The 14,794-nt window shown below is 42.2% G+C and overlaps 1 protein-coding gene across 1 annotated transcript in view; it reads left to right on the top strand.

Moving 5' to 3' along the window:
- The window catches only part of thoc2 (THO complex 2), a 193,707-nt gene that overhangs the window by 40,363 nt on the left and 138,550 nt on the right, over nucleotides 1-14,794 (top strand). The window contains exons 6-8 of the mRNA XM_072505632.1: nucleotides 7,525-7,646; nucleotides 10,836-10,969; nucleotides 14,587-14,753. Coding sequence (XP_072361733.1) covers nucleotides 7,525-7,646; nucleotides 10,836-10,969; nucleotides 14,587-14,753 — 423 coding nt within the window. The remainder of the gene's footprint in view (nucleotides 1-7,524; nucleotides 7,647-10,835; nucleotides 10,970-14,586; nucleotides 14,754-14,794) is intronic.

Raw genomic sequence — 14,794 nt, forward strand, 5'->3', positions numbered from 1 at the left:
TTATGAGTATTCATCGCCCATCTTATCCACTTCCCTGTTCCACTTCTCACCTCACCCATCATCTATTCACTAACGTTCTAAGAGCAGTCCTTTAAACTTGCCGTAAGGCAGCTAGTGCTTTAATAAGGGGCCGTGTCCTGTTCTTCCCCAATTAGACTCTGCTCCAAATGTGTTCCCTGCGGGGGACTGCACTGCACATTTTCTTGAGAGCCGGGATTGGAAGAAATATTCAGCAGCGTCTGATGGGACAAACTTTGCGCGCAGCATTGATTCCCTTATTGTTGCCGCTGCTCGGAAGATTTAGGCGAATTTTGCTCTGCTTTAGAGCTAGAATTTTTCTATTTTCCTTCCACACAATGTCCATGAAAAATAAGGGACAAGGGGCAGAGTTTTCCAGCCCGATGGCAATAGATTCTGGTGTGTGCAGGGAGGATATTCCATGAAAATGGCCTCCCGTTGGGTAACCCAGGGTGGGATTTCAGGCTAGTGGAAAACCCGCTTTGATCTAGTCGGTATGGAATTAAGCAGTTGAGGCTATGTGCAGCGACTGGCTGGGACCTGGAATGCACTACCTGAAAGGGTGGTGCAGGCAGATAAAATTGGGTCTTTCAAAAGGAATTAGAGAAAATTTACAGAACTACAGGGAAAAGGCAGGAGTATGTGACTAGCTGAGATGGTCTTGCAGAGAACTGACAAGGGCAACACAGGCTGATGAACCCCCTGTGCAATAATCATTCTAAGAAAGGAACATCAGAATTTTCAGAAAAAATAATGGTCTGTGAACAATGTTTATTGATGTGATAATTGTTCAACAACTTGTAGCAAGGAAGATACCCATGAAGTACGGATTACCTAAGTTAGTGGCTGATTTCTGCTGCACCACCATTACTTTCCCCAAGATAGCATTTCATCCTAAATCTTACTATGATTTTGAAGATGCTCCTGCATTTGTGCATTAATTGTCCATTAGACTTGCTCCAGAAAGCTCATTTTAATAATTGATAGGGTAACTACACTTTTAATTCCATGATAATCTTGACTGACTATCAATCAACCCTTTGCCGAGGAAGTGAACAATTTTTAAGTATGGAGATTCATTCCTACACTTAAATCCCAATTTTTTTATTTTCTGTCTGTTTCTGTGTTCTTTTCTCTCTGTCGCTCTCTCTCGCTCTTGCTCTCTCTCTCGCGCTCTCTCTCTCTCCTGTACCAAGGTCTCTGTTGCCCTCAAGACATCATTTTCAATTTTCACGAAAGGCAAAACATTCTTGAACTGAAGTTTCAGGAGCAATTGAGAAATCCCCTCGACTCCAGCAAATGCCGGCTGATGCCTCTGCAATGTTTTTCTTCATCAGTTGGAAAATAAATCCAGTTAGCTGCAACAGTAAGAATCCACTAGGGGGTGAGATTGCTCTGAGAGTGTTTTGTGTTTGTTTCTGATTAAGATTTGCCATGTAGAATCACACCTGAATTTGGAGAGAAGGCCCATTTACAGAAACTGACACTACAGTATATAAGTTGCAATACGGATCATTGCAAATAATTTTGATTTAACTGGCAACTTCATTGGAAATATTCTTCTTCATACAAAAAATTAATGGTAAAACAGCACTCTACTCCAAGCTCTCACGTTTTATTTGAAATCAGTGGGGGTATTTATGTTTGCATAAGCGAACAGTTTGAAAGGGCGAAAAAACTCCCAAAACAATATATCTCAGTTTTGAGGATCTTTTGCAGTTTAAAAAAAAATAGACACAGGAATGTCTTTCAGGGTGCAGTTATTCATGTACTGTGATGTTGCTTGATGAATTGGACAGTGTAGTATTATCTAGGAAACTGATTAGTAGCCAAATACATTAAATTATGTTATGCTTGCATGGCACCTTTGGCATGGGTGGGTTCGAGGTAGGTACTATTTAATGAAGAGAATTGTGAGTTCATGTATTTTGGGATGAAAAACAAAATGAAAGTCTTCACTCAATTGAAAGACACTCAACAGCAAGAGTTTTAAATAAAAAAGCAACTGCAGGTAGATCAAGTAATAAAAGGAAGTATTATATTTTGTACGTAGAGGCATCACATACAGTAGATTAGAAATAATAAATTTGTATTGAGACAATGATTCGAGTGAAGTTAGTGCAATTTGCACATCTGTAATAGGAAATACATGGAAGAGAAACTATGAAGATAAATTTGCCAGACTGAGGCTTGTAACTTTGTGAATCCTTTATTTGAGAAAGGATTTATGTTACATTTATATTTAAAAAAATTAAGAAAACACAATGCTGCAAACTACAGGCCAGTTAGCTTAACATCCGTTGCAGGGAAATTGCTGGACTCTCTTATGAAGAAGTTATAGCAGGGAAAACCTTCGTGCAGTCAGGCAGTCAACATTTTTTTTGTGCCAGGGAAATCGCGTTTGACCAATTTATTAGAGTTCTTTGAGGAAGTAACGAGCAATATGGAAAAAGCGGAGCCTGCATATGTGCTGCATTTAAATTTTCAGAAGGCATTTGACAAGGTGTCATACCAACAGTTACAACTCAAAATTAGAGCTCATGGTATCAAAGGTAACATGTTGGCATGAATAGAGGATTGATTAGCTCGCAGGACGCAGAGTAGGGTTAAATGGGCAATTTTCAGATTGGCAACATATGATGCATGGCATGCCACAAGGGTCAGTGCTGGGGCCTTAACTGTTTATAATTACTTGGTTGAAGGAACGGCATGTCTGGTTGTAAAATTTTCTAATGATACAAAGATCTTTGTAAGACATGAAGAAGACATGAGGAGATTAGAAAGTGGCATGGATAGGTTAAGTGAATGGGCAAAACTTTGATAGATGGAATATATTGTGGGAAAATGTGAACTTGTCCACTTTGGTAGGAAGAATAGAAAAGAAGCATATTATTTAAATGGTGTGAGATTGCAGATTCTGAGATACAGAGGGGTCTGGGTGTCCTGGTAAATGAATCAGGAAAGTAGTACGCAGATACAAATGGAATGTTGTTGTTTATTGCAAGGAGAATTAAATTTGCAAGCAAGTAGTTTAGCTGCAGTTGTATAGGGGATTGGTGCGACCACGTATGGAGTATTGTGTGAAGCTTTCACAGTCTTGTTTAAGAAAGAATATGAATGCGGTGGAAGCAGTTCAAAGAAGGTTCACTTGACTGAACCTTTTTTACTGAGGGTCGTCAATCTTTGAAACTCCTTTCCCCAGAGAGCAATGGAGGAAGGATCAATGAATGTTTTTAAGACAGAGGTAGATCGATTCTTGACTAACAAGGGCGTTGAACCTTATGGGGGGGTGGTGTAGATGGAATGTAGAGTTGAGGCTACAATCATATCGGCCATGATTTTATTGAATGGCAGAGCAGAATAGAGGGGCTGAATGGCTTATTGCTCTTAATGCATATGTTTGTCTGTATTTCCATAAGATCCTAGATATTTAAGAGGAATTTAATAAAATATTTAAAAATTGTGAATGCTTTTGGTGTGAGTTGAACGTTTTAATAATGTCATTTTGGATTTGCTACCAGGTCATTTACCATTAACTTTATTGAAATATATTATAGAAATATATTGCAGCAGAGTGTATGTGAGGCAGAGCTCGTTGCATCATTTACGGAAGGAAACAACAGACACCTTTTGAAGCAGATGAGAACGCCAGGCATTGGTGGGTGGGGTTTGGGCGATGGAGTACATTGCGTTAGTTTTTGGATTTCTCTGTGTGGACTGCATGGTTCAAATAATGTGGCACTGTGAACAATTCTTTGGAATTCAAATTGGGATTTAGCAGAAATTATGAACATTGGTTTATACTAGTATTGGCATCTTGGGTACTGTGAAAATATGTTACCAGGTTTTATCCATCCTGCTTGTTACATCCTCAAAGAATTCTAATAAATTTGGCAAACATGATTTCCATTTTATGAAACCATGTTAACTTTGCCTGATGGTATTATAATTTTGTAAGTGTCCTGATGCTACTACTTCAATGGATTCTAGCATTGTCCCAAGGACATACATTAGATTAACTGGCCTATTATTTTTTACTTTCTCTCTTCTCTCCTTTCTTGAATTGTGGCGTTACATTTGTGGCTCTTCAATCTACTGGGACCTTTACAGAATCTAGGGCATTTTGGAAGATTACAAATTAAGCATCCACTACCTCTTTGTTCTGACCGGTCTCCGGGCAAGGTCCCCCAATTTGTTATGATTCGTATGAGATTCCCCAAATTGTTATGCTCCCAGGTGAGGAGGGATGAACTGGCCCCCCTTCGTTATTCAACCCTCTTCTTAGCTGGTCGCAACAAGATTAATTTTAATAAAGGATCCCATCCCTCCTGGATACCTTTTCTCAATCCAAATGTATTCATGTTTTAAAGGAGCCAATTTAGTTAAAGAGTGAGTTTATTAGTTACCGAAACACAAAAGAAATAATAAAATGCAACACACGCACAGATTAAAAATGAGAAGTGGGGCAGCATGGTGGCGCAGTCGGTTAGCCCTGCTGGCTCACGGCGCCGAGGCCCCAGGTTCGATCCCGGCTCTGGGTCACTGTCCGTGTGGAGTTTGTACATTCTCCCCGTGTTTGTGTGGGTTTCGCCCCCACAACCCAAAGATATGCAGGCTAGGTGGATTGGCCACGCTAAATTGCCCCTTAATTGGAAAAAAATGAATTGGGTACTCTAAATTTATATTAAAAAAATGAGAAGTGAGTTCAAAAGTAAAAGTTAAAAAGATAATTTGACTTGTCCATATAGAATCATAGAATTTACAGTGCTCAAGGAGGCCATTCGGCCCATTGAGTCTGCACCGGCCCTTGGAAAGGGAACCCTACTCAAGCCCATGCCTCCACCCATCCCAGTAACCGCACCAAAACTTTTTGGACACCAAGGGCAGTTTAGCATAGTCAATCCATCTAACCGCCACATCTTTGGACGTGGAAGGAAACTGGAGCACCCGGAGGAAACCCACGCAGACACGGGGAGAACGTGCAGACTCCGCACACAGTAACCCAAGCCAGGAATCAAACCTGGGACTCTGGAGCTGTGAATCAACTGTGCTACCTTTCTGCCCATATGGAGTAGATGGCGAAACGTTGCGGCCGTTAAGTTGGCTGATTCCAGTACGCTGACATTAGCAGTTGATTTACTGATTCTGTAGGTTAGCAGGAATTGACTTGTTTCCTCTTCCAACGGTGGCTTTGCTGACTTGCAATTTCTTCCACCAATCAGAAAGAGCGAGATATAGCAACCTTTTTAAACTTGCAAGCACAGGGAGGCCTGGTGGATTTTCTTTAGCTGTGATCTTCACTGCACACACGAGTACAGTAGAACGAGAGCCCCAGACTAGTATACAGACCAGGATTACAGTTGGTTTTAGCTCATTTTCTTGTCCATTCCTGGAAGGGGAGAACATGAACATGCCTTTCTCGCAGAACTGCTTTCTTTCAAAGCACATCATGTTCACAGTCTGGGATATAACTCCCAGGAGATGGTTTCTGCTGAGATGATAATCAGCCTTTATTATCTCTACAGGAGTTCACAGTTTAGTTTTTGCATTGCATCTCTTCCTTTGAACTGTCTCTGTCTGAACAAAGGGGAACCATTCTGTTTTCTCTGGACGAGTTGGTCAAGTGTAATCCACTTCAGAATGTTCCAGAAAATGGCCACTTTACAGTTTCAGACAGTTTTTACTTTATAAAAAAAAAAAAAAATCATATGTCCATCAGTAACATGGGGCTGTGATCCGCTGCCAGACACTTTTAATACTATCGGATGGAAGCCGTAGGTCCAGGGGACTTGTCTGACTTTAACTCCCATTAGTTTTCCTGGTATTTCTTGTCTAGCAATCATGATTTTTTAAAGTTTCTGCTTCCCTTTTGTCCCTTGCTTTTCTACAATTCTGAGGATTTTTTTGTGTCTTTTACTGTGAAGTCCGATTTAAATTGCTTGCTCAAAATCTCTATCTTTTCCTTGTTTCTCATTTTTAATTCGCCTGTCACTTCCTTTCAGGGATCAGTGCTAACTGTCGCTTCTCTTTCTCTTTTTTTATATACTTGTCAAAGCTTTTACTGTCTGAATTTATACTTTTTGTTAATTTTCTTTCGTCCGTCAATTTCTTCACCTTTGTTTTAGTCGACCGTTGCTGATCTCTAAATACAATTCACCATCTGCTGGCCTATTACAAATCTTTACAGATTTGTACATCTTTTCTTCAAATTTGAGACCATCCCTAACTGTTACTTAGCCAAAAATAGTGCATCTTCCTTGTCAAGTTTTTATTTCTTAATGGAATATATTTTTATTGTGAGTTATGAAATATGCCCTTTATTGCTTGCCACTGTTTCTCTTGCCTTTTCACCTATTTTCCCATTCCGGTTTAGTCAACTTTTGTCTTTATAAATGTAATCACCTTCAAGTTTAAGACACCGGTTTGAGTGCCAATTTTCTCACCCTCAAACTGAATTTAAAATCATGTTGTGGTAACTCTTGCCTACAGAATCCTTCATTATGAGGTCAATATTTAATCCTGTCTCATTACACATTCCCAGATTTCAAATAAACTGTTCCCTGGTTCATTCTAGGATACCTTATTCGTGGGACCTCCCCCGAATGCACTCGATGAACTCATCCTTCAAGCTACCGTTGCCAATTTGATTTGTCCTGTCAATATGAAAATTAACATCTCCCATGATTATTGTCGTACCATTCTTTTCAGTCCCCAATATTTATTGCTTTATGCTTTGTACATCGATACAGTCTATCAACTGTCAGGGGGCTGATAAACTTTCTTTTCTTCGCTATTTCTTATCTCCACCCAAATTGATTTTACATCTTGATCTTCTGAGCCAGGATCATTTCTCACTGCTGTCCTAATCTCATCCTTGATTAACTGAGTTATTCCTCCTTTTCCTTTTTTCCTGAAATATTCAGACCCCTTTGCTACTATGTCTCTGACGGCTATTTTATATTTATTTCTGTGGTGCTATAAATTCATCCATCTTGTTACAACTAGTGAATGCATACAGGTAAAGATCTTTTTATTCTGTCTTTTTACCATTTGGTTTCTACTCTTATTTCCAAGTGCACACTTCTGTATCTATGCTCTTTTCTCTTCCTGTTATCATTACCTGCATCGTTATCCTCCGATATTCTTTAACTTTCCATATCTCCCCTTGAACCTCTTTTTTTTCTTTCCCACTACCCCAAAATAAATCTGGGGTGGTTAGCTGCTAGGTGAGTGTCCTGATAGTTAAAATATAGTGCAGATAGTTATGGGGGAAGGAGAGAAAATCTCTCCAACCAACTTCTTGGTTTGCATCTTCATGATTTTCTTTAAACGTTTGGCTTTGTCATATACATTGGCTCGCACACTTAATTATCATGGAGTTCTTAAAAAAACTTGCATTTACAATGTTAGTTTGCACTGGAACAAACTGTTAAATTAGTCAGTGCAATCGCGATACATAAATAGTTGAAGTGCCAAAATAATAATTTATTCCAATGTTCTTTGCAGTTTTTGGTTTCGGATGCAGTTCTCAAGGAACGACTGGATCCAGAGACATTGGAATCTCTTGGGCTTGTAAAGCAATCACAGCAGTTCAACCAGAAATCTGTTAAAATTAAAACCAAACTATTGTAAGTCATCTTTTTTCCCTAAGTGGTTGGAAAAATGTAAGCTGTATTGTGGTAATGGATATATTACTGCTACTCAAACTTCAGGAGGTTCTAACTTATTCTCATTGCATGTCAATTCAGTGTTGGTACTTGTCCAGAATTATTCAATACATTTGAAATTTGAACATTATATCTGCTGTAACTTTTTAAATAAGAGAAGTTAGTTAATTTAAGCCCTAAAGTGTTCTGAAAATTTCTAAAATTAGGCGAGACCCTGGATTTAGTGTTCCATTTGTGACTGGTCAGACCTTTTCTGATTGTGACTGATTGTTTTAGTTCTTAATTAAGATGCTTAAACCAGCTGCTAAATTGCCCTGTTTTGAAAAAAAATGCCAAGTACCCAATTCTTTTTTTCCAATTAAGGGGTAATTTTGCATGGCCAATTCACCTTCCCTGCACAGCTTTGGTTGTGGGGGTGAGACAAACTAAGACACTAGGTGAATGTGCAAACTCCACACAAAGTGACTGGGGCCAGGATCGAACCCGATCCCGTTAGGCAGCACCCTATCCCCGTAACCCAGTAACCCTACCTAACCTTTTTGACACTAAAGGGGCAATTTAGCATGGCCAATCCACCTAGCCTGCACATCTTTGGACTGTGGGATGAAACTGGAGCACCTGGAGGAACCCACGCAGACACGAGGAGAAAGTCACCCGAGGCCGGAATTGAACCCGGGTCCCTGGAGCTGTGAGGCAGCAGTGCTTACCACTGTGCCGCCACATATTTACAATTGCCTGCTTGGTCTCCATTCAGTTACTGTGGGCTTTATTTGGCCGGTCTACCTCTGCTGCCCTCTCTTGTTGGCCTTGGCTTGTGCTTCTCTGCTTGTTGCCATTCCCTCTGGTCCCCATTTTGCCCTTGGGTTTCTCCCCTGCAGCCCCCCCCCCCCCCCCCAAACCCCCAACCACATTAAGTGGTTTGGCTGGTCTGATGCCCTGTAGACTGCCACTTTTGGGTTTGGCTCCATCCTCATCCCCACAACCTGGGGCATTGCCTCAAAGAAAACTGTCCAGAACTCGACGTCTGGGGTATACCCAGAACATGTGGGTGTGATTGGCCAGGCCCCCCTGCCGCATTGACATTTGTCCTCCACCTCCGAGAGGAACCTTCTCATTCGGGGTCTGGTTAGGTGTGCTCTGTGCACCACTTCGAGCTGCATTGGGCTTAGCCTTGTGTATGTGGATGTGGAGTTGGCTCTGTTCAGTGCTTCGCACTGCAGTTCCCACCCTATTTCTATCCCTAGATATTCCTCCCATTTTTCCTGTGTCGGGGAACATGACTCTTCTGATAGTTGCTCACATAGGTCCCCGCAGTTCGCCCTCCCTACGTCGCCCACGTCCATTAGGTCCTCTATCATTGTGCGTCTTGGTGTCTGTGGGTATGACAAAGAACAACAAAGAACAAAGAAAAGTACAGCGCAGGAACAGGCCCTTCGGCCCTCCAAGCCCGTGCCGACCATACTGCCTGTCTAAACTTAAAATCTTCTACACTTTCTGGGTCCGTATCCCTCTTCCCATCCTATTCATGTATTTGTCCAGATGCCCCTTAAATGTCACTATTGTCCCTGCTTCCACCACCACCTCCGGCAGCGTGTTCCAGGCACCCACTACCCTCTGTGTAAAAAAACTTGCCTCGTACATCTCCTCTAAACCTTGCCCCTCGCACCTTAAACCTATGCCCCCTAGTAATTGACCCCTCTGCCCCCCAGTAATTGACCCCTCTACCCTGGGGAAAAGCCTCTGACTATCCACTCTGTCTATGCCCCTCATAATTTTGTAGACCTCTATCAGGTCGCCCCTCAACCTCCGTCGTGCCAGTGAGAACTGCATCCAGGGAGATGATCACTGCTGGTGTCCCCCCCCCCCCCCGGATGTGGTCATTATCATGTTCAGCAGGCACCTGATTATTCAACCGCTCCTCATAGCTAATGCCCTCCATACCAGGCAACATCCTGGTAAATCTCTTCTGCACCCTCTCTAAAGCCTCCATATCCTTCTGGTCGTGTGGCGACCAGAATTGAACACTATACTCCAAGTGTGGCCTAACTAAGGTTCTAAAGACGTCGTCTCCTTATGGAGAAAAGTTTTGATTTATAAATGACTTGGGCAGCTGTAGCCTCTCTGTCAACTCTAATGTCGCTCGTTTGTCATTCGTGTAGAAGTCCCTAACTGTCGCGTTTGTAGCCTGAGAAGACCCAAAATTCTTTCAGGAGCTTCATGATCCCGTCCATGCTGCTTTTGGGATCCGAGATGTAGGGGAGCAGATCATCCACATGGAGTGAGACTCTGTGCTCTCTGTCCCCTCTATCGATACCCTTCAACTTTTTGCCGTTCTGTAGGCAATCGGCAGTGTTTTGATCGGCAGGGCGAATAGGAGTGGGCATCTCTGCTTTGTCCCCCTTTGTGCAGCTGGATGTATTCAGAACTGGTGGTGTTGGTTCACATGCTCGCTGTGTATGTGCGGTACAGGAGTTTCACCCAGGAGGTGAGCCCGACTCCGAGCCCAAACCGCTCCACCTCTATGAGATATTTCCATTCGACCGTTGAAGGGGCCTTTTCGGGGCATTCCGTTGGGTCTTTGTCTTTCTTTGGTATCAGCGAGATTGAAGCTTGTGCAAGTGTTGGTGGCAGTATGCCCTCGCTAGCCAGTGTCTGAATGTCTCCCGCAGGTGCAGCGCCAGTGCTGGAGCGAATTTTATATAGAAGTCAGCCGCAAATCCGTCTGGTCCCGGGGCTTTCCCTGCCTGCATGGAGTTGATGCTCTCTGAGTTCTCCCAGTTCTAATGGTGCTTCCAGCCCCCAATTTCTATCTTGCCCCACAACTGTAACGTCCAGTCCATCAAGGAACGTTATGGAGAGGGTGTACAGGACCCACAGACGGACAGATCAGATCCCAAATTGGGGAAGACCTCAAAGATGGCAAAAGGACTGAACCAGATGGGGGCAGTGGACTTATGGAGGTTGGTTGAACACCGTCCTTGCACATATGTCGCCCTGGAGCGGTGAGGCAGCAGAGCTAAGCACTGTGCCACCGTGCCGCCCTTGATTTGTGTGTATGCATCTGAGTAGAACTGAAGATTGAAGAGAAATGCAAGTATGTGATACTGTATGCAATTTTGTGATAACTTATTCACACACTTTCTTTCTTAGTTATAAGCAACAGAAGTTTAATTTGTTACGAGAAGAAAATGAAGGTTATGGAAAGCTTTTTACTGAGTTGGGCCAAGACCTATCTGGAAATCTCACAAGTGACCTGATACTAGAAAACATCAAATCACTTATAGGTAATGTAGAACAATTAAAATACACTGGAAATATATCATTAAATGTGAACATGAATCAATACGTGTGTGTGTATGTATGTATGTATATATATATATATATATATATATATATATATATAGAGCCAGTGGTTCTTTTGCTATATGGATTTCACTTTATTTGTTCCCCATATTTAGAGTATTGATGCATCAATGTATTTTGGACCAGAGGTTTGGGATTTATTTTAAAAAAATGTATTTTTATTTAAGTTTTCAATTTTTACTTTTATCGTATCAAAATAAAATAAAAATAAAAAAATCCACAGGTATCAATGCGAAGCAGATACAGCACATAACGGAAGTCATTGCAAACATAGGATTAGATAAGACTGGATGAATAGGTGACAAACTCCCCAACGTGTTCCTTCCATGATACCAGACCTGTCTGCACCAAAGCAGCATATACTTAGCAGCATAATGCCCAAGGCATTATAAAACCGACACGAGTCTGCCAATTGAACCACAGGGGGAACCTCACTCCTACCCCAGGGGAATATGAAAAAAAGGATAACTTTTGGGTACAACGCTCGGTTCAACTGAAAGTCACTGCTCACCTTGGTGCCAGACCCAACCACACCGCATTTACTCTATCACCCCCATTGGTGCCCTGAGAAAGAGCATTCCCTTTCCATGGGGACATTAGGATACTGATCATGGCGCCAGGCCTGGCTTAGCCCAGTGCCGTCACGAAAGAAAACTCAAGAGAACTTAAGCCGAGGAACTTCCATGCAGCCCCAACTGCTACACCCCACTGAGGTTGCACCAACCCAGTCCGAATCAGGACAAGGCACTCCTCTCCCCGTCCACAAGAAAGGACATGCAAATTGGCCCAAGCCAATGGGGAACCCCAGCATCGAGGAAGAAGAACCGTCCGGACACTCTCATCTCGTTCCCTGGGAGGGAACCCTCCTGCCCTCCCTCGTCGATACCCAGGGCCCCGAACCACTTCTCCAGGCCAAGCCGTCACCCAGAACCAACACCTCACTCACCCGGATAGGAGAGGGTAAGACAAGGAGACCCACCAGAGAGTGGTCACCCAGCCTGATCAGGGAAACTGATGTCATTTAGAGGATACTATACTCTAAGCCAACCTGGACCTCAGTGAAGCAACAACGATGGCGAGAGAGGGAGACCCATATCATGAAGAAAGACTGACTCGGCCAAAAGGCCGAGTCAAGTATAACCCAGTCCTTGTCAGGATAACATGCAGTCTGCCTGGGCCTGAAAATGAAAATGTGGATGCTTTGAATCGAAAGACAAAAGAAAAAAAAACCCTCGTAACAAAAATCAGCTCTAATCTTCCTTTATCACGGTGGAAACAAACTCCACCAACTCCAACCCTCCACTCCTTGCCCTGCTCAAGCTCTGCTCATCTTTCTTCGAAGCGAGACAGGGACGGACGGACAAAAAAGCCCCCCACCTCCACCACAAGGATTGTCAGACAGTACAAGGCCCAAATGCATTCAGAATAACGAATAAAGACTGCACAAACCCTGTATTCAATGTTCAGCTTAACATGATGTGAACTTGTTAAATCAAGATAATCAATCGTACAGGCCTTCAATTCCACATTATTCACTTCCCTGCAAATGGAAAAAATTGACAACATCAAGCAGACAACAACATGATCAACAGGCAACAAAGTCCAAGATAACTGAGATGCAGAAATGCGTGGCAATCCTCAGGATAAAGACTTCTTTACTGGCGCACAAAGAAACTCTAAAAAGAATGAAGCAGGATCAAGATCAATGAGCACTTTTTTTTTCATTTCTTCAGGATCCCTCAAGGATTTCAATGATCGAAGCGCGAGACAGCATTGTTTATACCATCCCGTCTCATCAGGACCCAAGCAGTCAACATAGGTTCCCGCCTGGGAGGGGAAATGTAGCGACTGGTTCAGCCACCTCATGACCAGTACCTGTTACAAGGCAACACAAGACCAGTGATTTGAAGGCCGCACTGACCCCATGCTTTGAAAAATGGATTAGATGTGCTCCCAACAAATTTAATTTGCTGAGCCCTCCAGATCGAGATTCCCAAAACATGGCACCCAATTCTTGAAGTCAGCTGGGAACTTCTCCACCATCTCACCTCGGGAACCGGGCTCAGCAGTGCTTTTCTCCTGTTCCCACTCTTTTTCTCTCGACTTATTCAGGATGGGCAACAGGCCATGCAGCAAGAACATGACCATATGGAGGCGACTCCCACTAGCAGCAGTGCTCTCTCTATTGCAAGACCTCCTCATGCGTGCACCTCCCTTGCTTCCATGAAAAGCCCCACTCTAGCTCCTTCCAGCCGCCATGAACAAGTAAGAATTTAAATGTTCTAACTTGGCCCCATAATGCAGAAACACCAACCAACTATTCTCAGGACACAGTTTACAGTATGTAAGACAAGAAATGTGCAAGGATGAAAAGGCAGTTTAAACTATGAGTAGAACCAGAGCTTGTGAAAACGCAACCGCTCGCATCACATCACCTGCACTCTCCTGGTTTGGGATTGGGAACCTTGATTATCCTGTCATGTGAGAGTGCCTTTAAGAAATGGGTGTTTATCAGTGATGTCAAAGTGTGGGTGGAGCTGGGCTGTCTCAGCTTTTTACTTTTGTTTTAGGCTGTTTGCTGCAGGGTGTGTTTTAGTTTAGTTTTCAATGTTGGAACTGAAGCCAGACACAGCAGCTGTACTGCTGTTCTCTCTGCCATGAAAAGACTATCTCTTGATCATTTGGTGAATTCAGAATTATAAATGTTTTCAGCAGTGAATTTAACCTAATGTGCTTCTGTTAAAGGTTTTGTTTTAAGTCGTATGAATGTTAAAAGGAAAGCTTAAAGGATTACTTAGTGTTGTAGACTTTGGGGGTTGTATTTGAATTAATGGCTGCTAAGATGTTCACTATGTTTTAAAAAGGTTAACTTGAGTTCATAGAATAAACATTGTTTTGCTTTAAAAAATACTTTTCCATTTCTGCTGTACCACACCTGTAGAGTGGGCCGTGTGCTCCCCATGCCACAATCTATTAAAAGTTGTGGGCCAGGTGAACTCCATGATACACTTTGGGTTCTCTAAACCCTGGCCCATAACAATCCACCATGCGTCACCTCTGTAACAAATGGTCAGCCATATAATATACCAAAGAGTTGGTTGTTTTGGTTCTGACCATTTAAAAAATGTTTTAAAAATCAAAAAGTCTGCTTTTATCATTGAACATGGAATTGCAGCTCTTATTTTGTGACCATAAAGGCTGCCTCATTAGTGATGACTTCCCCTTTGATGCCTATATTTTTCTTTCGTTTATAAAAGAGTTCTAACCCTGCAAGTAGCATGTCCATCTAATAACAAGAAAAATCAAGGCACTTTGTTAAGCTGAAAAATATATCTTTATCAGGTTTGATTTGCTTAGAGATTTTGTTTTTCAGTTTCATGATCGTCCTTAAAATAATCCAGTCGCTTATTTTTATGTGAAACTAAACTTTCTCCCATTATCAGCATATTTATTTCAAGGGTAAAACTTGATATTTAGATGTCGCTTTATTACAAAACCTTGACTGAACTAATGAAGTTTTCATGTTTTTGTTTTGAAGGTTGCTTTAATCTGGATCCAAACCGAGTTTTGGATATTATCCTCGAAGTTTATGAATGTAGGCCAGAGCACGATGACTTTTTTGTACCTTTGATAGAATCTTACATGTGCATGTGTGAACTTCAGACTCTTTGTCATATCTTGGGCTTCAAATTTAAATTTTATCAGGTACTGTAGAAGGATGTTCCTTTTTTTTTTAAGCGTTTCAG

This window comes from Scyliorhinus torazame, chromosome 5 (assembly GCF_047496885.1).
Source record: "Scyliorhinus torazame isolate Kashiwa2021f chromosome 5, sScyTor2.1, whole genome shotgun sequence".
NCBI lineage: Eukaryota > Metazoa > Chordata > Chondrichthyes > Carcharhiniformes > Scyliorhinidae > Scyliorhinus > Scyliorhinus torazame.